This window comes from Mytilus edulis, chromosome 1 (genome assembly GCF_963676685.1).
Source record: "Mytilus edulis chromosome 1, xbMytEdul2.2, whole genome shotgun sequence".
NCBI lineage: Eukaryota > Metazoa > Mollusca > Bivalvia > Mytilida > Mytilidae > Mytilus > Mytilus edulis.
In genome coordinates this window covers 8,498,890-8,526,539 of record NC_092344.1, presented here as the reverse complement: position 1 = coordinate 8,526,539, position 27,650 = coordinate 8,498,890, and the positions used below count along the sequence as shown (strand labels likewise).

The 27,650-nt window shown below is 31.9% G+C and overlaps 1 protein-coding gene across 2 annotated transcripts; it reads left to right on the top strand.

Annotated features, from left to right (window-relative positions):
- Nucleotides 1–327: 327 nt before the first annotated feature.
- On the top strand, nucleotides 328–27,650 carry LOC139523148 (phospholipase A-2-activating protein-like). 2 transcript variants are annotated; one of them, XM_071316953.1, is made up of 12 exons: nucleotides 328–632; nucleotides 4,078–4,271; nucleotides 4,730–4,831; nucleotides 5,093–5,212; nucleotides 6,423–6,726; nucleotides 7,421–7,581; nucleotides 9,594–9,754; nucleotides 12,043–12,262; nucleotides 22,881–23,021; nucleotides 23,466–23,579; nucleotides 26,396–26,536; nucleotides 27,008–27,650. In XM_071316953.1, exons 1-12 carry the CDS (start codon nucleotides 493–495, stop codon nucleotides 27,559–27,561), a joined length of 2,352 nt encoding a protein of 783 aa, XP_071173054.1. In that variant the 5' UTR covers nucleotides 328–492; the 3' UTR covers nucleotides 27,562–27,650. The 2 variants fall into 2 exon arrangements, with proteins under 2 accessions (XP_071173054.1, XP_071173062.1); XM_071316961.1 differs by lacking the exon at nucleotides 328–632 and adding an exon at nucleotides 3,546–3,871 and having other exon boundaries at nucleotides 4,052–4,271.

Below are 27,650 nucleotides of genomic sequence, written 5' to 3'. Positions count from 1 at the left end.
CCACTCATACCACATCTTCTTATCTATATTCGATAATCAATGAATTACAACTTAATGAAATATGATTGCCAAACCAATATAAATAAAATGAAATTTCTCTTTCATTAGTATGCCAATTATGAACACTAAAGGTTAAATAAAATACACAAAACAGAAATTCAAACTACTAAAAAAAATAGAAAAAGTAAACAACTATATGCTTTTATTCGATTATAAATAATGGTATGCAGAGTTTGTTATAGTCCGAGTTTGTAATGGGCCGAGTTTGTTGTTGATGGGCCGAGTTAATCAGCAGCAAAAATAAGTACGTTGTATATCGAAAATAAAAATATCAAAGCTTTAGGAAATGAAAACGAACTAAATTACTGTACGTTTAGAAATTCTCTCAAACTTTCACATATATCTTATATAATGTATTTTTCTGACATTGTTGATATTCATAATGTAAAATCTATTTTTAACCAACCAACATAAGTTCCGGTATTTTTCAAAATGGCGACTTCCTACAAACTTCGTTGCTGTGTCACTGGACATGAAAAAGATGTTCGTGCGCTTACAGCTTTAGCAATTCCCGATGACTCCTTTTTGTCCGGGTCAAGGGATGTAACAGCTAAAGTTTGGGTGCCAAATGAGTACGTAAAACGATCAAAAAGCAGTATTTTAAGTATATATAGTTTTATGCATTTCCATTTGACAGTATAATTTTGTCCATTGTTTATTTATACCTTGCTTTGTACTATATTATTTGATTGTACATGTTATAATTGTCCTTACTTTGATATTTTTAGTACTCTTTATGGTTAGCTTATTCAGATTTTATATGATTTTCAGTAACCAATTTCGTGTCATCTAATATGAGGCAGGCATAACCTTATCATGCTTATAGTCCAAATAATTATGACGTCTGGCAAGGCTATTTTAATTTTTTTCTGGGACGCCTTCCTACGACGTCATAACTCTGAAGCCATTTTTACGTCTGGAGTTTGAGACGTATACAATGGTTTTTTCGTGTGTGTTTAAACTGCATATCTTCCTTTTTTGTTAAAAAAAACCCCAATGATTTCATACCTTCAAGCACCTGCATAGCCATTTTTACTTAGTAAAATAGAAGATAAAGGGGGGGGGGGGTCAAATATTTATTCATCATATATAGTTCAAAGATAAAGTGATCAGCCATCATACATAGTTGGCAAAAAGTACCTCTGCTTTAGCCACATTGTCAACTTAAGTACCACTACTGAACATGTTTGTTGTAAAAGATGGTGTTGAATTGATAGAGTTGTGGGTTTTCTGGTGGGTAGCTGTCTCCATATTTTTGGTCAAGTAATTAGGGCCCCATAGTCAGCTTTACATAAAGTGTAGTAAGCATTGTCTTGACCCTTGGCACTGGACTTGCACCATTTTTAAATTTGGCTAGATACTGTGTCTTCTTTAATATTATGCTGGGGTACATGTATTTGGTGATAACATGATACAGTTTGTATTTTGTCAAATTATAAGACCAACACACTTATATAGGTATTCCATTGGCCTAGATAGAAGACAAGACATAAATATCCTATTTGAGTTGATTTTATTGTCTTTGAGGTTCAGTATAAACTAAGTCTGTTCCATGTTTTCAACAGCATCAAAATTTATTAAAGTCGATGTTTATACAACTGTTCCATTGTCAGTATCACTTTAAATCATCCAGACATGTATATTTAACTAGCTAGTTGATGCCAATCATCTTTTATTGTTGTATATACAGTCTATAATCCTTAACACCTTCATTGATTACTTGAGGCTATTTTCCTATTTACCTTTTTGACACAAATTCCATTACAGGAAACTTCTGTTTTTCTCGGACTTTTTCCATATCAATGTAGAGTTTCTTGGACTTTTCCCCTGTCCGTATCTATTTTGTAAACAGAAATGTCTACTGAAATTTTTTCGAGATTGACATTTTCAAAAAGCAGAAGATTTCAAATTTTAACGGGAGGGACGGAAGAGGGTCTGAAAAGCGGGAGATTTTAACTCCCGCCGGAAGAATCACATGTATGTTACGTAGTTACAAAGTCCTACTTTTTTTGTGCTTATTGATGTAAAATATTTCCAGAAATATCCCAAAGATAGGATTAAATAAGATACGATTCCATTTGAAGTGGGGGGACATTTATTTTGTTTGGAAATGATTTCCAACAATTACCAACGAAACTTCACTTCCGGTGAATATAAAATTTAAAATCCTTTAAGATTTGACCGACCCGAATTTCCGGATAATGTAAATCGAACATTCCGGTAATTAGGATCCATTAAAATTTACAGGATTTTAAATTTTATATTCACCGGAAGTAAAGTTTCCTTGGTAATTGTGGGAAATCATTTCCAAACAAAATAAATATTCCCCCACTTCAAATGGAATCGTATCTTATTTAATCCATTCTTTTGGATATTTCTGGAAATATTTTACATCAATAAGCATAAAAAAGGTAGGACTTAGTTACTACGTAAAAATTTCTAACCGACAATGAAAATTTCTTGTCAAAATTAGGTGTCAAAGTTCCCCCCAAAATTTGCTCTCAAACTCCAGACGTAAGAAATGGCTTCAGTGTTATGACGTCGTAGGAAGGCGTCCAAGAAAAAAATTAAAATAACTTGCCAGACGTCATAATTATTTGGACTAGCATAACCTGTGAATGGGGACGAAGTCTGTATGCATTATTTTTTTTTTTAATTCAAACATATTGATAAAAGAAATGGAAATACTGTACATCTGTAAGGTTCCCAATTTTGGTTCTCTTGTTAGGGATTTAGCTGTGATGTTCTTTATGTTATGACGTCATATTCAATGTAAACTAAAATCATCAAGTAACGTTTTTTTCATATCAAAGAATAAATAAGTTTCATTGAGAGAAAGGGCAGAATAAAGTTTATGAAATTGACAAAAGGAAACGTATATATCAAAAATCCTGGGGAAAAAATCGTGAATTGTTAAATAATATAGTTGATCACAATATAGTGAATTATATAACATGCTTAAAATTTGTCCCAGCTATTGTAATGTGGAACATTTCTGGGCAGCACTCCAGACGACCCAGTCAGACACCCTATGGTCATCGGGAGGATTGTGATGATGTGGAGGACAACATGGACAATGTTGACATTTTGTCTGTCCTTGATCCTGATTTTGATAAAGAAAATCATTGAGATTATCAAAGCCTTTATCAAAACCAGGATCGAGACTCTCTCTTTTTCTTGTCTAATATATGTAAAAGAAAGCATGAAAATAAAAGTAAAAATCTATCATTTATATTAGTGTTTGTCAAATGAATGTCATTTTTGCAGGACCAGTAGATTTTTCAGTGTACTGGTCCGGCTGGCCAGTTCACAAAAAAACTTAAATTCGACCCCTGGGTATGTGTTAAAACTATACAGCTAATGCCAAAAATGTAGACAGATAAATCGCTTCAACCAAGTTTTACTGATCAAATAACTAAAAATGAGAGACAAAAGATTCCAAAAAGATGATCAAACTCATATTCACTATTCAGTTGAATTGAACTGAAATTTGCATTGCTAAAGACAAACAACGGTTTACAAAACTCAACATAGAAAACTGAAGAGTGAGCAATTCAAACCCCACCAAAAACAGGGGTTATTCTCAAGTACTATGGAAGGGTAAGCAGATCTATCCTGCAGCTGCTCCACAGTCCACATGTGACACAATTGTGAACTTTTACCACTGACATCACATGTACACATGTGACACAATTGTGAACTTGTACCACTGACATCACATGTACACATGTGACACAATTGTGAACTTTTACCACTGACATCACATGTACACATGTGACACAATTGTGAACTTGTACCACTGACATCACATGTACACATGTGACACAATTGTGAACTTTTACCACTGACATCACATGTACACATGTGACACAATTGTGAACTTTTACCACTGACATCACATGTACACATGTGACACAATTGTGAACTTTTACCACTGACATCACATGTACACATGTGACACAATTGTGAACTTTTACCACTGACATCACAGATACTAATTTATTTGTATTTTAATAGGTCAGATAATGGATTCCATGAAGGTCATGTTATGTCAGGCCACAGCAACTTTATATCTTCTGTTTGTTATATGCCACCAGATGAAACTTACCCACAAGGCATCATTCTAACAGGAAGCAATGATTCAACCATATTAGCTTTTACATTAAATTCTCCTGCACCAATCTATAAACTTGAAGGACATACTGAAAATGGTAAAGCATTTAATTAACTAATTTTAATTACATGTAGATTGATTTGTAGCTATAATTCCTTTGTTTGTGTCTGACTGATAATATTACAGTATACATGATATACAGTGTACTGAAATCAAGCTAGTCATGCTAGTTAAAAGTACTCTTGAGAATTCTATAGATGAAGCACAATCTACTGGGGTTGAATCCACTTTTATTATGGACTTTTTTTTTAACATAAAGAACTAGAAAACAAATTTTGAAGTCTTCAAGTTCTTGGATTTAAGGATTTAAGATATAACAAATGCATATTATGTTTTATAAAAACATTTTAATAAGAAGACTGAAACATTGTTTTATCCTGCTGGAGTTAACTTTAGGGTAATGCTTGTACAGAGACAAAGATAATAACAGACAATCTCAAAACATGAGACCATTACGTTTACTGTTGTTACAAAGCTTTTTATTTACCTTTACAGTTTGTGCACTGACAGCTGGCAAGTTTGGTACATTACTGAGTGGATCCTGGGATAAAACAGCTAGAGTCTGGCTAAAGCAAAAATGTGTAATGAAATTAGAAGGTATGTAGTAGAGAAGGCAAAGATGTCTTGTTTGTTGTTCTCACTTACACATGTGCCTCTCCTCTTAATTTTACAGTATAGTGAGCATACCTGGAAAACTTAAATATAGAGGAACATATACAAATGTAACAATGATTGTGATTGAAAAAAAATCCACTATTAACACCTTTATTCTAAATGAAAATTTCAGGATTTCAACTATTTTCAAAATCCTTTTGTTTATATCTATACATACATTCTGTACATTTTTTTGTAATTAAGGACATCAAGCAGCTGTGTGGGGTGTTGGCATCATGCCAGAACATGGATATATGTTAACAGGATCTGCAGACAGGACCATTAAACTTTGGAAGGCAGGAAGATGTGAAAAGACATTCACAGGTACTAGATGTCTGTCTGTTTCCTTTTCTCTTTTAAGTTTTTTTTGTAATTTGTAATTAGAATTTATACAAGAATTTTTTTGTATACTTGAAGATAAAAGTAAGTAATACATGTATTTACAAGTCTCAGCTTGTCTAACTTTGCTTTTCTGTGTTTGAATTATCTCCCCTCATTTTCTTAAAATCTGGATGACTATGGGAGATAATTCACCTTATAAAAGGTAACTGTACGGTACCAATTAATAAAATTTGCTTGAACCCCTGACTGATAAAATTCATTTTTTTTTCAGTAAACGAAAGCAATAGAAAAAAAAAAGAAAAAATAAAGAAAATTTTCAAGACACTTGCTGTTAAGAATTTTGTAATTTCCAGTCATGACTTTGAACTTGCGTTTCATGAACTCTATAACCACAACTTTGTGATTTAATGATTTGTGCTAGTCAGAACTTGCATATGATCATGGAGTTGTGAAATGTGGGAGCCAATTTCAATACAAGTAGAATTAATATTAAAGTGCAAAACATAGCATGTTTGTCAGATGATGTTAAAACATAGCATGTTTGTCAGACGATGTTAAAACATAGCATGTTTGTCAGATGATGTTAAAACATAGCATGTTTGTCAGATGATGTTAAAACATAGCATGTTTGTCAGATGATGTTAAAACATAGCATGTTTGTCAGACGATGTTAAAACATAGCATGTTTGTCAGATGATGTTAAAACATAGCATGTTTGTCAGATGATGTTAAAACATAGCATGTTTGTCAGATGATGTTAAAACATAGCATGTTTGTCAGATGATGTTAAAACATAGCATGTTTGTCAGATGATGTTAAAACATAGCATGTTTGTCAGATGATGTTAAAACATAGCATGTTTGTCAGATGATGTTAAAACATAGCATGTTTGTCAGATGATGTTAAAACATAGCATGTTTGTCAGACGATGTTAAAACATAGCATGTTTGTCAGACGATGTTAAAACATAGCATGTTTGTCAGACGATGTTAAAACATAGCATGTTTGTCAGACGATGTTAAAACATAGCATGTTTGTCAGATGATGTTAAAACATAGCATGTTTGTCAGATGATGTTAAAACATAGCATGTTTGTCAGATGATGTTAAAACATAGCATGTTTGTCAGATGATGTTAAAAGGGTCTATGAAAAAAATAGGCTAGTTTAAACAAGTTTCTGTTGTTTTCATAGGACATGAAGATTGTGTTAGAGGAATTGCAGTTCTTGGATCTGGAGAATTTCTGTCATGCTCCAATGATTCAACCATCAGACGATGGGCAATAACTGGTGATTGCTTACAAATTTATTACGGCCATGAGAACTTTGTTTACAGTATATCTATACTACCCAATGGTCAGGATTTTGTTAGTAGTAGTGAAGACAGAACAGTGAGGGTATGGAGGGACGGCACCTGTGTACAGACTATTCCCCATCCTACAATGTCTGTGTGGACGGTCTGTGTTCTAGGAAATGGAGACATTGCTAGTGGGGCAAGGTATAAACAAATCAACAATCTCATGATAATAGTGTGTATTTATTTATTTTATATGGTACCACTTTTTCATGGATTGAGGAAAACTTGTAATTTCAAGGTTATTTCATTTTGTTTTTTTGTCAAAGTCTGCATACAAAATGATTGGTACTTCTTTAAACATTTAGATTTGTAGTTTCTATATAGCCACAAAATCCATGAAATTGGTATCCCACAAATAATAATGAATCTGCAGTAGTTCTCATATCAGTCATTAATATTAATATGTTGATGAAAAAACAGGTCAGAAAGATAATTAATATATATACATGTAGATATAGGAAGATGTGGTGTGAGTGCCAATGAGACAACTCTCCAGCTTACAATTTATAAAAGTAAACCATTATAGGTCAATGTACGGCCTTCAACACGGAGCCTTGGAACACACCGAACAGCAAGCTATAAAAGGCCCCAAAATAACTAGTGTAAAACCATTCAAACGGGAAAACCAACGGTCTAATCTATATAAAAAGAATATGCCTAAAATGACATGTCCGTAATCTTATAATCAGTATTCTGTTGGATCAGTTTTGGATACCAAAATTGACAAAATTTTATTTATTTGAATCATAATTTGATTTAGTTTTGTTACATGAGATATGTGTAGTTTTTAGTTGAATGCCTATAAATAAATCCTTTTTTATTATTATAACAACAGTGATGGTGCTATAAGAGTGTTTACAACAGAAGGGAGTCGAGTGGCTAATACAGAGGAGTTAACAGCTTTTGATACAGCAGTAGCTACTGCAGAGGTACCTACACAAGTAGGAGATATAAAGATGTCAGATTTACCTGGCCCTGAGGCATTGTTAAACCCTGGTAGGTTCTTCTGAAAGGGTTACAGAGTAGACAAATATTTGATTTAATTTGTATTACAATAGGCTTATCTCATTAGGGCCCCGCCCTTTAGGCGGGTCGCCCTTTAGGCGGGTCGCCCTTTAGGCGGGTCGCCCTATAGTGATCAGTCTGTCCGTCCGTCCGAATCTAGAGAACCATTATGATTTCATACTTTATACTTGACATGTTTATTAACCACCACCAGAGGGCGTGTCATGATGTATGTACAACTTCCTAGGTCAAAAGCGGGTCGCCCTATAGTGATCAGTCCGTTCGTCCGTAACACTTTAACTTTGTGTTCGCTCCATATCTAGAGAACCATTATGATTTCATACTTTATACTTTACATGTTTATTAACCACCACCAGAGGACGTGTCATGATGTATGTACAACTTCCTAGGTAAAAGGTCATGGTAAAAAAACTTTGGTTTCAGTTGACAACCCTGTGTCCTGTGGTGAAGATCGTGTCCGCTCTATATCTTGAGAACCGTTATGATTTCAAAGTTTATACTTGACATGTATATGAACCAACACCAGAGGGTGTGTCATAATTTATGAACGACTGCCTAGGGCAAAGTTAAAGGTCAAAAAGTTTGGTTTCAGTTGACAACCCCATGTCCTATGGTAAAGATCGTGTCCGCTCTATATCTTGAGAACCGTTATTATTTCAAAGTTTATACTTGACATGATTATTAACCACCACCAGAGGGCGTGTCATGATGTATGTACAACTTCCTAGGTCAAAGGCTGGTCGCCCTATAGTGATCAGTCTGTCCGTCCGTCCGTCTGTCTGTAACACTTTAACTTTGTGTCCGCTCCATATCTAGAGAACTATTATGATTTCATACTTTATACTTTACATGTTTATTAACCACCACCAGAGGGCGTGTCATGATGTATGTTCAACTTCCTAGGTCAAAGGTCAAGGTAAAAAAACTTTGGTTTCAGTTGACAACCCTGTGTCCTGTGGTGACGATCGTGTCCGCTCTATATCTTGAGAACCGTTATGATTTCAAAGTTTATACTTGACATGTATATGAACCAACACCAGAGGGTGTGTCATAATTTATGAACGACTGCCTAGGGCAAAGTTAAAGGTCAAAAACTTTGATTTCAGTTGATAAACCCATGTCCTATGGTAAAGATACAATTTTTTAATGCACATTATTCACAGCGGGGCCCACAGAGATGGCTCCCATCTCAATGATATCTAGTTTCCCTGGAGATTATTTTGCCCTGTCATGGTTTTGTTGACTTTGAATGGCTTACTCAGTTTTATATGTATTGCCTTTTTGATTTCAACATTTTCAAACTGTTATACAGGCAAAACATATAATTTTAAATTTTATGTCCTAAAAAAATACGAGAAAAATTAGTATGCCATCATAATTATATTTCTTCAGTAATTTCATCAAATAGAATAAATACCATCTTCGCTAGCCAAGGGTTACGATCCACTCCCGCTCTCTTCACCCTTGGCGGATTGAGATAAAATTTCGGAGACACAAGATGAGGATTTTTATTGGTTGCAGTCAAAACTCGCTGCATCCAATCAAAAAGCGCCTATAACATGATCACGTAGAAAGAGTTTGTAAACAATTACCATGTGTTTATTGTGCAACAATTCTTTACATCCCTAAACATACGACTATTTAGTGACAACTTGAATGTTTTTAATCAACCAATAGAAGTTCCTGTGTATGTTGCATGCACAAATGCATGAATGTTGACATATATTTTCATTTCCGGCTTTACCAAGTGTGTAGAATCTAGACGCTACCGTGTTTTTACCTCCAAATTGAAGAGTTCAAGTTCTACCATTGGTCAATAATAATGTGTTCAGAATGGGCGAGATTTTTATCTTCCGATAGATGGCGCAACATTGTTATCACAAATGTTGGCTCTATCCGCCAAGGGTGAAGAGAGCGGGAGTGGATTGTAACCCTTGGCTAGCGAAGATGAATAAATACATACATACATGTTCTGTTGTTAGGAAAGAAAGATGGTCAGACAAAAATGGTGAAGACAGATGAAGGTAAAGTGGAGTTGTATCATTGGGAAGCTTCTGCTACACAATGGAAAAAGATTGGTGACGTTGTAGGCTCCAGTGGGGGGAGTCAGGCAACCTCTGGCAAAGCTCTTCATGATGGAAAGGTACATTGTTTGTTTAAGATGATGTTGTGGGCTCCAGTGGGGGGAGTCCGGCAACCTCAGTCAAAGCTCTAAATGATGGAAAGATACATTGGCATTTTTATACCTCTGCCTCAAGGAAGGGGGTATATAGAGATACACACATCCTATAGCTACTATCCCTCCATCCATCAGTGTACTTTCCTGAAGATATTTAAAATACTATTTGACCAAGTCTTTTGAAATTAAAACACAATGTCATGGACCACAGAATACATCTCAAGTTTGATATTAATGGTTTTAACAAGAGTTAAGCCCTTACCTCAGAAGTTAGTATTGTTATTCCCTATTAAGTTTTATCCTTTTCAATCTATACATACATCCCTAAATTGGTTTCCGTTCTTTAACTTTACTTTGCCTCAAACAAATGTTTAGAAACTTATACACAATCTGTATTACCAATTTACCACAAAACACAGATTAAGTGTGAAATTTGGTGTTGTCACTTTTACTGTCCTAGAGTTATTCCACTTTTAATACAAATGGAAAAATTCAGCAATTTTTCATTTCTGTTCTATCACTTTTAAAAGTTTGCCTCAACCAAATGTTATGAAAATTATATACAATGCTTATTACCACAAAACAGACATCAAGTAAGAATTTGGGTAGCGTCACTTTTACCTCTATTAAGTTATGTCCCTTTATAATGATATATGCAAACAGGGGCATCATCTATGTCCTTAGGAAACATTCCGTATTTATTTTGTTTTCAGGTGATGATTGCAGTACCAGGGCTCACGCTACCAGGCGACTTGGGCGAAGAAGTCGCCTTCCCAACCGTCACTTCTCTTTCCCCGACCCCCAAAAGCGAAAACAAGTCGCCCTGTTCTTGACGATACTCGCCTTCAGTCGCTTCCGTCATCGGACATTTTCAATGTTTACCAAGTTGATGAAACATCAACTTTTTATTAATAATTAAAGAAATTCAGACATAAACGATTCATTATCTTTAGAAAAGAGGTTGAAGCATTGTCTTCGCAATGTGTAGAAGGTTATTTGATAAAAATACAACTTTTTATCACTTCGTGCATTTTCGCAAGTTCCGGTGCTTGTTACTCGTAAACGTACATCAACCTAAATTTCGGCAGCAAAATAAGTTTGTTACTTCATTTAAACGTGATAAAAGTTGCCTCCAGTAAATGTTTAATCCATTTATTGCATTAAAAACGTCATGTTCCTTTCCAAATAACTTGTCAAACATCGTTTATTTTTATAAATTTTCTTGCATTCGTCCGCCATTGACCGATTTCTAAACTACGGATCTGAACCGGACCAGCTATGACCGAAATCCGTACTTTTACAATAATTACTACGGACGCACGGATGGAACAGCTGACCGAAGAATATTGATCCCAAAGGGAAAAATTACGCATTCCACACGCATTAAGAGACTTTTGGTTACATCTAATTGATTGGTGTATATAATTCCCTATATTTTTTTATGGATTGTTTCAAACTATTGATTAAAGTTGCTTAACTCTGAGACTATTATACTAATATCAATATATTATGGCCCAGCTTAATAACTTTTATATTTTTTTTATGAGAAACACTGAATTTCATACACAAGATAATTTTTAATTAAATTGTAACTGATTAATTATAATTTCTTTACATTTTTTAAAATAAAATAAATTTTTTTTAGTGCTAGATATTTAGTTGGTAGTTTCTCACAAGAACCTTAGTAAAACTTAAACAACTTTAAATTTCAAATGTTACTTTAATTGTAATTTTTTTACTCAGGTATGAATTGAACAATATAAAAAGAACATTATTTACATATGGCCCTTTATACTATTGTAAAATCCAAACATTGTAGCGCACCGCGCTAATGAGCACTTCTCTTTCAAATCTCACCACTTCTCCCTATCAGTTTCAAAAAGAGAAGTCACTTCTCCCTATAATTCTGAAGTAGTGTGAGCCCTGGCAGTACCACACACAATGTCATGTATTTTAAAAGTCTGGTCAACACATTGTTTGAAAAATTTGCATCAAATGTATAGTATGTACCTTGACCAGATGCATAATAAAGGAGTGAAAAATAAAATATGAAGATTAATAATTATTATCAGAAGTACTAAGCATATGTTAAAAGATTGTGTTATTAATGGATAAAGTTTATTTTCTCATGCTTGTAATTCCCTGGCAAATGAGTCAGTAAATCCTTATTAACTTAGGTATAATGTTTCACATGTTTATCAATAAAATATGTTTAAAAAGTATGAAAAATAACTTTTACTAAATATTTCCAGGAATATGACTATGTCTTCAGTGTAGATATAGAGGAAGGGAAACCACCACTCAAGTTACCTTATGACATCAAAGAGGATCCTTGGTTTGCTGCTCAAAGATTTCTACAAAACAATGAACTCAGTCCTCTATTCCTGGACCAAGTAGCTAACTTTATCATTGATAATACAAAGGGTGTCACTCTGGGCCAGGGCCCACCTCAAGTCAGTGACCCTTTCACAGGTTAGTAATTTAGATTCACATGCATAATTTTAATTTCTGTTGTAATGGAACATATTGGTATAAGCTGAAAAACGTAAACAGAAAATTTGGCAAAATAAAAAAAACGCAAGCCATATTTAATACTTGACAAGATTCTGATTTTAAAAGTAATTCTGTATTGAAATTTTGCTTCAAATGGACATTTCTCAACACAAATATACATTTTAAAATTAAAAGTGTTTGTTTTTAAAGGGAAAATTCGCAAAAAAATAATAATTTGATATTATGTTCATCCTAAATAAATAAGCATATTCTCAAAATATTAAAGCTTTATTTGTCTAGATAAGTGAGTTATTAGATTTTTAAAATCGACTCTAAATTCTCGACAAGACGCCATCTTGAAAGCTAATGACCACGGATATCTAATTATCACAAAGTCCTAGTACACGGCATGACATGTCCGTTAATCAGTGTTAATATGACTTGTCAAGCTGATGGATTTTCTACCCGACCAAGTAATGGAAGCTGAAGAAGTCTACATAGTTTTCAAGATTATCAAATCAAGTAATGCTTCACTAAGATTGATAAGAATAATTCAAAAAAATACTTTAAACACATCTTAATTTTTTAAGAGGGTTAAATATTCAACGTACAATGCTGAGGTCAGGTTAAAAAGATTAAGATGGCCGCCGAGCTGAAAACACTGTAAAAAGTCAGCTCTCAGTTTTTTGCAGTTTTTTGTGTTTTATATGAATTGTTGCATGATGAAAAGTGGATAGTCTGATAGATAACATTTTGCTGAATCATTGGATGCCAACTTATGAGAAAAATTTGGTGGAACTTTTGTGATATTTACAGAAAACCATTTTTTTGGATTCAAGTGTTCACCTATTATTGATTATATTTACTTGATAACAAAGGATTTAATTCAACATGCCTGGAGGCAACAGCCTTACAAGTAACAAATCTGTGAATAAAAGTGGAAAATGTGGAAACACTGTTCAGACTTTACTAGCTGCCAAATTAGATAAAGTTGACAAAGAAAAAACTGAAAAACCTAATAAACAACCAAAAAGGACTCACTCTGAAGTGTCAAATGAATCAAATACAAGTGTTGATCTGACTGGTATAATTAGTATACAAAGGGACATAGAAGAAATTAAACAAAACCTGGAGGGTGGATTAAAAAAGATAGACCTTGAAAATGCAACAAAAGACCTTGTTAAGTCAAGTGATCTGGAAGTCATTGTAACTACTATAGTGAAGAATTTATTTAAAGAATTTACTTCATCCATAGAGACAAAAATTGATAAAAAAGTATCAGAAGTAATAGAGGAAATGCAAGAGAAAATAGATGCATTATCAATAGAAAATTAGAACTTGAGGGAGAAAGCGGAGGTAGCTATGAAAAGCCTATCTGCAACAAAGAAAGAACTACACCAAAATGAACGACTGACAAGAGAAGCTATTACCAGCAGCAACTACAATGAACAATATTCTCGCAAAAACAACATAAGAGTTATCAACTTTCCATGGCGAGAGCGACAAGATCTGCGTGCGGACTTTATTAGTAAAGTGAAAAGGGACATGAATGTTGAACTTGAGGAAAGAGATGTTGTCGCCATCCATAGAATTCCATCTGACAAATTAGGACCAAAACCTCTTATTGTGAGACTATTTAGTAGTGATGTCAAACGAAGAGTGATGCGAGAAAAGAAGAATTTACAAGACCATGTAAGATTTTATGATGACATTTCCAAAAGGAACATTGAACTGATGAAAAGACTAAATGAGACTGAATGGTTCAGCGACGTATGGTACTTCAACTGTGGTGTATATGGAAGGACATCTGATGGTCTACAGCTGAAGTTCAATATATTTGATGACATTTTTCTTAGATTGAGACAAAGGAAATAAGTAGTTAACTTAGTACTTGACTCTCATTGTTACATGTACATTATGTCTTGATGAACTTTGATTTATTTTTAAAGCAATTGCTTTTATGCCGTCGCGTATGGCCATCTTTGTGACCCAGATCAGAGACTCCGCCCAGATCAAGCCATAGTATTTTGTTAAACAGGCTCCTGGTCAGTCATTCTTTAACACCTATGTATGTTTTCTAATGCAATACATAGCTTGAAACTTTAAAAAAAAGTTAGTGGATTTAAGAAGTTTCAGAATATGTTCTTGTAGATGTATTTTTGTATTTAAAGGGTCAACCGTTTGACTATCAAATAACATAGAAGTCCGAGTGAAAAAAAGTACATTTTTATAAATGCGATTCCGTTTTCCGCCGTTCGTACGATGTTTCAACAAAATATGGATTCATTTCAGTTGTTGATTTAGTATTGAAAATTTAACTGAATTATCTCCTAATAAATACGTTTTTTTATGTTTAATTTGTGTTTCTTTAAGAGGTCAGGTGCTCTTGTTCATTCATAAAATTATCGTTCATTCATACATTTATCGTAAAATCAAAATCACTACACAGGTTAATGCGTAGTGTCAAATTATTACCTGTAATCTAAAAATAGACAAACTTTATTTGCGCAAATAATTTAGCGGAACGAAACCCTTGTTGAAAACACATAACAATAAGTTCGTTTTCCTTTTCTGTCAAAACTCCGTAATATTTATCGATCACCTTACTAATGAAATGGACCCGTCCAAACGTAGTAGATGCCAAGTCGGTCCAGATGAAGAGATATTTACAATTTGGAATTTTCTAGTTTATTAATACATAGATTGAAAAAAGTACGTCTTTTTAAATATCATGATCAAAACTGGGTTTGCATAACAAATGTCAGATGAAACCATTATCCTCCTCTTTTCAGTGAACAAGTCTACTACGTTTGTTGACACTCGACGGTCCACCGTGTTAGCAATTTTATTTCACATGTTTTCGAAATATTGAAGATCATTTTTCGCAATGTTTCCTGAAAATTGATAAATATCAAAGCAACGTAGAGCTGTTTGTTCTTTTTCGTATAATAAAATTGAGAATGGAAATGGGGAATTTGTCAAAGAGACAACAACCCGACCATAGAAAAACATACAACAGCAGAATTAAGGTCACCAACAGGTCTTCAATGCAGCGAAAAATTCCCGCACCCAGAGGCGTCCTTCAGCTGGCCCCTATACAATATATATACTAGTTCAGTGATAACGATTTAATGTCATGTTTGTTTGTGATGACCCCCCCTTTTCGGGATTGCATGAGAATTGTAGTTATCTCGTACCCACATGCACTTGTTTCTATCCATAGGAAGGTCGACTATCCATATAAAACTATTTATATGGATAATCGACCTTCCTATGGATAGAAACAAGTGCCTGTGCTCGTACCGCATCAGAAGGACACATATCAACTGAGCAATAATGTTTGGAACTTAGTTTTAAAAATGATGACAAAGTAACATTATGAAAATATTTTTATTAAGCTGAAATATACATTTATTCTTTACATGTTTATGTCTTGTAAGATATTTTATTTCTTTCCCGTTTTTTAACATTTGCGTCTGGAAAGTTCAAATGTTTTAACTTAATCATTTGTGTTAATGGTTAAATATAAATTAATAATGAAAATTGTTAAAATTAAATCAATAAAGGAAATTTTTGCCAAGGAAGTTACAAACACTACCAGGAGATAATCCATGATGATTTCTTTTTGAGTTATGTTTCAGCACATGTATATTTGACCCCAACTTTAGCCTGGTAAACGTGTTGTCTCCTTGTGAAATATAAAACATATTAAAAATGACTTTCTGCTAAAGTCTTTTATTTATATAAAGTTAAAACCTTCTTACTTTTAACTAGACAACACTCATGTCAGGTTTAATTCTTGTATATATGTGGATGAAAAATAAAAGTCCCCAAACATTAACATGGCAGCAATTGCTTTTACAGCCTTTAAGGCTTTGATTTAAACATGTTAAAAGTGCCATTCTTATTTTCATGGGACAAATCTTAATACTATAAAAGTTGTCTCCACTTTGTAAAATAGTTGACTATGTCATAACTGATAAATCATATACAGGATATATAAAATTGAAAGAACAATTATACTGCAAAAAACTAGAATTTTTTTTTTTGACATTAATTCAATCAAAAATGTCTGCCATTTTGATGCTAAATTCTTGTTTTTATCTCTTTCTTTTTCTTTCCAGTCCTTTATTCTTTTTATTAATTATTGCATTTCTGCAATATCATTCCATTACATTTTGTTTTGGTTTAGTTTATGGTGAGTTATCCTGTTTATCATTTTTATGCATCTTTATGTTGGTGAAATGTTTTTCTTTAGTATTTTTACACACATTGAGAATAATCAGATATTACTGTTAGATTTTTTTAAGGTCATATTATGTGCTAGTGTATTTACTGACATCATATCATGTGTGCCCTGAAGGTATTAACTGTTAATTGTCAAGGTTTAGGAGATAGTGTTAAAAGAAGAGATGTTTTTAACTATTTAAGAACAAAGAATTACAATATTTACTGTTTACAAGATACTCATTTCTTATGTGAAAATGAAAATAATATAAGAGCTATGTGGGGATATGATAGTTATTTTTCATCTTATAGCTCAAATTCAAGAGGTGTAGCAGTTATGTTTAATAACAACTTTGAGTTTAAGGTCCTAAAAGAAAAAAAAGATGTTGGTGGTAATTATTTAGTATTAGACCTAGTTGTTGATACTTTACATTTTACATTTGTAACTATTTATGGACCAAATATAGATACTCCTATTTTTTATGATCAAATTATGTCAATTATAGATGATTTTGGTAATGATAGCTATATGATATGTGGTGATTTTAATCTTGTTCTCAACCCTGATATAGACTATTATAATTATTTACATATAAATAACCCAAATGCTCGGGAGAAAGTTTTAGAAATCATTCAGGAAAGGTGTCTCATTGACCCTTTCCGTGAACTTTACCCAGATTTGAAGCGTTTCACATGGAGAAAAAGAACCCCCTTTAAACAAGCAAGGCTAGATTTTTTTCTTTTATCTGAAGATTTACTATGCTGTTTGAAAAATTGTAATATCGAGCCTAGCTATCGCTCTGATCATTCTATGGTTGTATTAAATCTAGAATTTAATCCTTTTGATCGAGGTAGAGGGTTGTGGAAATTTAATAATTCATTATTGTATGATCCAGAATATATAAAGATTGTTAAAGAAAAAATAGTAGAAGATTAAAAACAATATGTAATTTATGATATAGATAGAATTGAAGACATTAATAATGAAGATCTCCATTTTAATATTAATAGTCACTTATTTCTTGAGACAATGTTGATGGAAATTAGAGGTAAAACTATATCTTATTCAAGTTATAAGAAAAAGGTAAAAGAAAAACAAGAGAAAGATCTTAGAAATGAAATTCTTATTTTGGAAGAAAAGGTAGATGAAGGTTCAATACAGATTTTGGAAAATAAAAAATGTGAATTAGAAAATATAAGAAAAGAAAAAATTAAAGGGAAGATAATTCGATCAAGAATACAATGGGTAGAAGAGGGTGAAAAACCTACTAGCTATTTTTGTGGGCTAGAATCAAAAAATTTTACAAATAAGATAATACCAAAAGTAGAAAAAGAAAATGGAGATGTAATTTCAAAACAAAAAGATATTTTAAAAGAAGTAAAATCTTTTTATGAAAATTTGTACAAGAATAAAGACAAGTCAAAGGGAGATAAATTCAGTAAACTTAAAGAAGGATTGAAAGATATAAAATTAAAAAAACTAACTGATGATGAGAAAAAAAATCTTGAAGGTGAAATAACAATTGAAGAAGCTGGTTTGATATTGAAAAATATGAAAAATAATAAAACACCAGGATCTGATGGTTTCTCCACAGAGTTCTTTAAATTTTTTTGGAAAGATTTGAAAATTTTTGTTGTAAACTCCTTGAACTACAGTACTGAGATTGGTGAACTATCTGTTACGCAAAAACAAGGAATCATTACATGCCTGCCGAAGGGAAATAAGCCTAGACATTTCTTAAAAAATTGGCGACCTATATCTTTATTAAATACAGTATATAAAATTGGCTCTGGAGTTATAGCAAAACGCTTTAAAACAGTTTTAGATAAACTGATAGATTTCGATCAAACTGGATTTATTAGTGGGAGATATATTGGAGAAAATCTTCGTTTAATTTATGATATTATGCAATTTACTGAGGAAAAAGATATTCCAGGACTTTTGCTGCTCATAGATTTCGAAAAGGCATTTGATTCGATTTCTTGGGAATTTTTAACCAGTGTCTTGAAGTTGTTCAATTTTGGAGAATCAATAATTAATTGGGTTAAAGTTTTTTATAACAATATCAAATCAGCTGTAAACCAGGGAGGACATCTATCAGAATTTTTTTCTATAGAACGAGGCTGTAGACAAGGTGATCCCTTGTCGCCTTATATTTTTATTCTCTGTGCTGAGATATTAGCATTAAAAATACGAAATAATGATAAGATAAATGGTATTACAATTACGCAAGTTGAGCACAAACTTTCACAATTTGCTGATGACACATCTCTTATTTTAGATGGTAAAGAAGAATCTTTGAATGAAGCATTAAATGAATTAGATTGGTTTGGAAATATATCTGGTTTAAATATTAATTTTTCTAAAACACAAGTTATTTGGATAGGAAATAAAAAGTATAGTAATGAGGTATTATGCCAAAATAGAAACCTTACATGGGGAGAAACATGTTTTAAGGTACTAGGTATAAGCTTTGATGTTAATCTTGATAGAATTGTAAAAATTAATTATGATGAAAAAATTGTACAAATTAAATGTGTAATAAGACAATGGTCAAAACGAAATCTTACTGTTATTGGTAGAATTACTGTAGTAAAGACATTGATATTGCCCATTTTAAATCATTTGTTTATATCCTTACCAAATCCAAGTGATGATATTTTAAAAAATGTTATTCAACTTATGTACAATTTTATATGGAGTTCACCAATTGATAGAATTAAGAGAGATGTTTTACAAAATAATATTGAAGATGGTGGACTCAAAATGATAAATCTTAGTGCATTTATTTTAGCACTGAAGTGTACATGGATAAGGAGATTATTTAAAACAGACAACAAATGGCAGAATGTTTTTTTGTCAAATGTTCATGTAGAACTTGAAAAATTTTATGGTTGTGGAAGTGTTTATATCCAAAAATTACAGCAACATATCAAAAATAAATTTTGGCAAGATGTTCTGAAAGCATGGCAACTTCTTAGAGAAAAAGATGAATATGACAGTTGGGAATGCTTTCTTGCTAGTCCAATCTGGCTTAACAATAATATAAAGGTAGCAAATAAACCTATTTTTTATAAAGATTGGTTTGAAAATGGTATAAGATTTATAAATGATATTGTAAATGAAGATGGGACCTTTTTCTCTCATCAAAAGATAGAAGAAATGTATCAGATAAATGTGAATTTCATGAGATATAATAGTATTATATCTGCTATACATCAAGCATCAAAATCATTTGTGGGAAAAAATCACAAATTAGAACTACCTTTAATTCCATCTGCTATTAAAAGACTTGTTAAAAGTTCAAAAGGATCTAAAGATATGTATATTGTTTTGAATAAAAATGGAAGTGTTCCCACTAGTCAGTTAAGATGGACTGAAATTTTTGGCTTTGATCAAAATCATTGGAAAAAAATTTATAAACTGCCATTTGTTGTCACAAATAATACTAAGTTACAGTGGCTACAGTTTAGATTCAATCATCGAATCTTAGCTACAAACAAATTTCTTCATAAAATTAAGATTTATGATAATCCAAATTGTACATTTTGTAATAGAGAAATTGAAACATTAGAACATTTATTTTGGGAATGTGAACATACACAATTATTATTAGAACAGATTGAAAATTGGTTTCTAACCAATGGAATTAGTGTACTTTTTACAAAAGAAGTTTTTTTGTTTGGTAACACTGCAAAAATATCAAAAGGCAATGCAGAAAATACTCTTTTTCTTACCATAAAGCAATATATTTATAATTCCAGATGTTTTAAAAAAAAACTGACAATAAACTCAGTAAAAGAAAAGATAAAATATGTGTATGCAATGGACAAAAATATTGCTATGAAAAACAAATGTGAACATCAGTTTCTCAGAGAATGGAATGCTTTTGATATATTACTTAGCATGATTCGTTAAGTACAAAAATGTATATACATGTTATAAATGAAAATGCTGTATTTACTATACTAAAATAGAATTCAATTTCTAGATGAATTATATTGAAAACTCACCACACTATTCTCTCTCACTCTCTTTTTCTTTCTATCTCTCTCTCTCCGGTGTTCAAACTGCTTTACTCTTTATCTTATATTTGTATATTTAAAAAAAAAAAAAAATTGCTTCCTAATAGAAAGATGTATTGATTAGATAATATCTATAGATTTATTATTAATTATATATTATATAATGCTATTATATTTGTGTATATTATGTTGTAAATTGGAAGTTATAAATAATAAAAATAAAAAAAAAAAAAAAGCTGTAAATGACATAATATCGTACAATGGTTTTAGCTGGTCAATAAATTTCATGTTTGGCACCCAGATACAGTATCAAGTATTGTATGAATTATGCTATAATAATGTTAAAGTAGTCTCAATAAAGTGAAAAAAAAGTCCGGAGATACTTATTATAAACTGAGATTAATCTCCTATGTAAAAGTTTTTTTAAATGCTTTTTTTTCAAACGTATATTTTTAGCTTATTTTGGGTTTTTACCTAACTTGACCCACGTTCAAAAACTTGTCTTCTTGTAATCAGCATGGCTTAATACAGGTAATTATCGGGGTATTGTAAATGTGACATATTCGGGTATTCTAACGGTCGACTTCCTGGCAGGCTTGTTTAATTTAATACGCAATGAACAAGGTCAATGAATCACATGCGTGATCGCGAGGTAAAATTTATAAAATATACCATACCAATATAAAACTGTCCGTGATATACGGCCTGTGTACAAAATCTAACAATTTTTTAAGAGTGATTTTAAGAATACGTAAAGATTATCCCACTGTTATCTAATTTCAATTTTACTTTTATTTATATTTCAGCACCTATTCTTCCGTTTTTATATATAATTTTAAGTCCCGTTATTTCATATAAGTAATTCGTCTAGTTTTTATCCTCAACATATGTGACTTCATTTTCACTCTAGAAAACAGTGGTATATTTTGAAATGAATGCCGTTTTATTTTAATAACTGTTCATTCATTTTATATGTGAAATAAGAATATCAATTTGTAAACTTCGGACTATACAAATTCAGAATATACTGTGCAGGTTTGCTTTCGTCTAACGAGATAAGAGAACTGAAAAAACTGTCATATAAAAACAAGCACGCTCAAATCAAAATATAAAAATATGTGAGTAAAAGTTAACAGCAAAATTAACAACCTTTGATCTCGAGTGTATTGGTAATAAATGTATGTATTTTTTATAGTACATGTATAGCTCCTTCCATCATCCAAATAATATCAGATAATTATTTTTCATAAGATTAACCCTTCCGACCTCACTTAAATCTGAGACTGCGTTGTAGTAGTCTCAGCTAAAATCTAATGCCAAATGCTAGAAGTAAAAATGTAATACACGTACACCTTTCTTTGATCATGGCTTTCAAATGTCTAAATTTAAGTGTTCCCGTACATTTTTTGCCTTTATAAGACAATTAAAATGCTTTTGTAAAACTAGTTCTATTTTCCTTTTTTTAAAAACATAAATAAATCATAAGAGTGTATATCATTTTATTCCGAAAACTAAATTTAATTTCCATACTTTAACCGGTTAATTTTTTAGTTAGTTACTTATTTGAATTCAAATAAAATAATAGCATCAAATATAATTAAATAATTCCACGGTGATTCACTTGTATTTGTCAACCCCTTGAAAATGTATTTTAAATTTGTGTATTAAACGCGACCTCCTGTCTTATAATCCACTGATCTGAATAGACAGTCGCACCTGGCACGGAGTGCCCTAGAGGCCAAGCTAATTACCAATCTGCAAATAACATTTTACCTTCACAAGTATTGTCGGAGAATAATACACACATCGCATCAACCTAGTAATAACTTAGATAGTAAAAGGTCAATAAGCGTAAACCTATATATTATCTTAACAGTTTAAAGTTATATACTTCAATTTATTTACTTTATCAGTATGAAAAAGCATATATTAAAGCAAAATAATAATAATAAAAATTTCTTATGCTGTCTACAAAAATAAATCGAAATATTTAGGGAAATGTAGAAAAATTATCTCATGAATGTGTACAACTGCACGTCTGTGCGTTTTATTTTCTTATTATAGGATGGTTATTAGATATAGCATTATTCATCGGCGCGCTTACGATAACGTTATAATATAGTTAAAAACCAAGACTTTTAATGATCGTATTTTAAATCCCGGCATGCAAAAACCAGGAGAAAACGTCACGACCTACAGGAAGTAGTTAATATTTGTTCATTAATTATTGAATTTCTCCTTTATTTCTGCACATATAGCGATAAAACTTTGTGAATATATATATTATGTCATAATGAACATATTTAAACCATAAGTAAAAAATCGTGAATTTTCCCTTTAACAGGTGGTGGGAGATATGTTCCACAAGGAGCTGCAGGCACAGGTACAACAGGAGGGGCAGATCCTTTGACAGGGTCAGGACGATATGTTCCAGGCCAAACCAATACAAAGGGTCCCGCTAGCAATGGAGTAGATCCTTTCACAGGTAAGATGTAATGATCACTAACTGAATGCTGAATTTTCCTGGGATGGAAAAACTCTTCCTTTATTGGTTGTATAATTACTAAATGTATGAAAAAATACTGCAGAAAGGGTATTGGACACTTCCCAATTTCCCGGAATAAAACTTGAAAACAGGGCAAAAAGACAAAATCATTTTTCATTTCAATAAATTGCCCTACCTTTTTTTTTAATTTGAGTGAAAGTGGGGAGAGGAATTGTGTTTTGTTGAATTAGATGCTGTGACTTATACTTTTTTGTTCATGTTGGGCAAATTATTTAAGCATTTTATGTTTTGATTGAATAAATGGAAAAAAGAAAAAATCTTGTAGAGAATGATGAATTATTAAATTTTATTGAAATACTATCATTGCCAGGTTCATGTTTACTTTGTTTTTTATGTTATAAAATCTGTATACATGCTGCATAGGTGCAAGCAGTTACCACACCAAAGGGACTGGTACGACAGCATCAAAAGACAATTCATACTTCCCTCTAAAGACATTTGTAACATTTGAGACTGCTAACCCTCAGCAAATTATAGGTAGGTTTTGATACTGATCTCTCAAATTCTTAGTGTTTTAAAATTTCTATATATATATTTAAAAAAAATTTATATACAAGACTTTTTGTATGTATGTTGTTATGTCCACATGTCCTGAATCCTCTGTCTTGAATGTTGATATCAAATAGATATCGACAAACATTCCATAACTGGAACAACGGCCTTAAACCTCTGTCTTGGTTGTCGATATCTATGATATCAACGATATCGAATTGATATCGTCAAACATCCCATAGCTTGAACAATGGCTTGAAACCTCGTCTTGATTGTAGATTATTGTGAATATAACAATATGTGATATATACAATGAAGATAAAATGGTGAAAAATGCTAAACAAGCAAAATAAATTTGAAATATTTTAAAATGAATTGACAAGTTGACACAATTGACATTTTGTCTATGATGTTGTTTTATGTAAATTTCTATGTTGATTATTAAGTTATAAAACTACATCTATCAGATATTTAACACTATGAAGATCTTTATTTGACAATGCATGAGGGTAATTTGATTATTGATTGTATCATTCGAAAGGGGGACTATGTGCATTTATATATTTTTTTCCTCTGGTTAAGGTTAATCTGTAAATTTTCTTTTTAAATCCAGGTTTACATACGATTTTTGTCTATGTTGGCAATGCATTTAATAGATCATGTAAAATATCTTAACTTGACATTCATCCATACATAGATGTTATCGCGAACCCTATTGTACCTTTCCATAGATTCACCTGATAGTTACCTGTCCATTTTAACTTTAGGTAGTTCTATTGTCCCATCTAACAAATACAACAGGTATTGTTCTCTGTGTAGTTTATTCACTAGGACCTTTAAATTTCTTCTAAGAGAAATCTATCACTCATTGATTAATCTACCTGAGTAAAAAGTTTATCTGCTAAATAGATAGAAATAACAGGTCTACCATTAAGAATGCATGTGATTTTGTGTTTATTCAATTTTAATACTATTTTTTTTCCAATCTGTTCAAAATAAACACTAATTTAATCATAAAATGTTCTTTTTTAAAAACATAAGTATTGTTCCTATCGACATTTTCATTTTTTTAGTTTTTGTTATGTAATAGCATACTTTTAAGAAGGCCTTAATATAAATATCATCATTTTTAGGGTTTTTATGTCAAATGTTTTTTGAAATGTAGGAATAATCAATAATTCAGGGCTCACGCTACCAGGCGACTTGGGCGAAGAAGTCGCCTTCCCGACCGTCACTTCGCTTTCCCCGACCCCCAAAAGCGAAAACAAGTCGCCCTGTTCTTGACGATAGTCGCTTTCAGTCGCTTCCGTCATCTGACATTTTCAACTTTTACTAAGTTGATGAAACATCAATTTTTTACTGATAATTAAAGAAATTCAGACATAAACGATTCATTATCTTTAGAAAAGAGGTTGAAGCATTGTCTTCGCAGTGTGTAGCAGGTTATTTGATAAAAATACAACTTTTTATCACTTCGTGCATTTTCGCAAGTTCCGGTGCTTGTTACTTGAAAACGTACATCAACCTAAATTTCGGCGGCAAAATAAGTTTGTTGCTTCATTTAAACGTGATAAAAGTTGCCTCCAGTAAATGTTTAATCCATTTATTGCATTAAAACCGTCATGTTCCTTTCCAAATAACTTGTCAAACATCGTTTATTTTTATAAATTTTCTTGCATTCGTCCGCCATTGACCGATTTCTAAACTACGGATCTGAACCGGACAAGCTATGACCGAAATCCGTACTTTTACAATAATTACTACGGACGCACGGATGGAACAGCTGACAGAAGAATATTGATCCCAAAGGGAAAAATTACGCATTCCACACTCATTAAGAGACTTTTGGTTACATCTAATTGATTGGTGTATATAAGTCCCTATATTTTTTATGGATTGTTTCAAACTATTGATTAAAGTTGCTTAACTCTGAGACTATTCTACTAATATCAATATATTATGGCCCAGCTTAATAACTTTTATATTTTTTTATGAGAAACACTGAATTTCATACACAAGATAATTTTTAATTAAATTGTAATTGATATATTATAATTTCTTTACATTTTTTAAAATAATTTTTTTTTTTAGTGCTAGATATTTAGTTGGTAGTTTCTCACAAGAACCTTAGTAAAACTTAAACAACTTTTAATTTCAAATGTTACTTTAATTGTAATTTTTTACTCATGAATTGAACAACATAAAAAGAACATTATTTACATATGGCCCTTTATACTATTGTAAAATGAAAACATTGTAGCGCACCGCGCGAATGAGCACTTCTCTTTCAAATCTCACCACTTCTCCCTATCAGTTTCAAAAAGAGAAGTCACTTCTCCCTATAATTCTGAAGTAGTGTGAGCCCTGATAATGTTGAAAATTTTGTCAGAAATCAACTTTTATTCATGTTTGCATAAGTGTTTACATTCAACAGATTGAATATACATCAATATAAACTCGCATGCAATTTTTTATAATGGTAAAACTGTTATTTCTATGTTTAGCAGATAAACTTTTTACTCAGGTAGATTAATCAATGAGTGATAGATTTCTCTTAGATGAAAAAATGGAGGTCAAATTTGATATTGACGATTTTCACTTTCACAGTTCATCAGTTATGGTTCTTGTGATATTGAAAAATGCCAGGACTCAAAAGTCACACAAATAAATGTTAATAAATCCAGTTTGCTGTCAGTCTGACAGCCTCTTGTTACTTAAAAAAATGTAAATAATATGCTGTTACACATGGTCATCTTAATGAGCTAAGGACAACAAATATAAACACTGCTTCAATGTTTTAGGTAAATTGAAAGAATTTAACATAAAGATTGACCAGTCTATGCAAGTTGAAGAAAGTGATTTAGAAAAACTGCCGTCATTGATGGATGGGACAAGTACAGACACTTTGAATACATTGGAGAAAATGTTATCATGGCCAAATGGTATAAGATGTTTTTGTAGATCCTTCATGTTTAAATTTTACAAAAAAAGGTTTAAGGTCTTTTTGCAGAATTAAAATTTAGAATTGAAAGTGGGGAATGCGTCATAGAGACAACAACCCTACAAAAGAGCAGAAAACAGCTGAAGGCTAAATTGATATAATTAAACTTCCTGTTAACAATCTATATGAACACTTCATCTTTGGTTAACAGTTGTTACACAACATACATCATTTACCCGACTATTTAAACTTCATCAATTTATCTGTTGTGATGGTATTAATGTTGAATTTGTCTATTCAGGAAATATGTTTGTATTTTTAGATGTATATAGAATGCTGGTAATTTGCTTCAAATAGATGATTATCTGAAAATTGAAAAAAATGTGAAAATTAGCCTGTTTTGGGCTTTTGGGTCTTGCTGTATATCTGTTAACAACCATAATTAAGTAACAAAACGCTTATTTAATTTCAGATATGGTGTTTCCAGCTTTAGATGTTTTGAGAATGTGTGTTCTAACTTCTCTCAATAAGATTGTATGTGAGAAAGATGGACTTGTGGATAAACTTGTGAACTTCATATCTTCCGATGTAGCCCCAACTCAAATGCTTGCATTGAGGACATTGTGTAATATGTTTAAAGGTCAAACTGGGGAAAAGATGTGTGTTAAACATAGAGATTTTATCTTGACCTCTGCACTCAACTGCAAAGCATCAACAAATAAAAATATAGTAATAGCTTTAGCCACACTTCTGATGAATTATTCTGTACATTTACAAGACAAGTTAGATCCTGAAGCTAAATCGCAGTGTTTAATTGCCGCTGGAAATGTGTTGGAGAATACAAACATTGATTCTGAAGCAGGATTTAGACTGTTAGTATGTATTGGGACATTAATAGACAGTGACCCAAATATGAAAGAATTAGCTCGTTCAATAAATGCCAAGACCGTAATATTTCCATTAAAGAAGAGAGCTGAGCCACAAAAACTCATTGACTGTGCCACATTTGTGTTTAATGTTCTTTGACACCATTTAGTTGTAGGAATATTCACAAGAGCTCCATCCAAACAAATTTATTTTTGTCATTTAAGTTCATTAAATTAATTTATCCACTT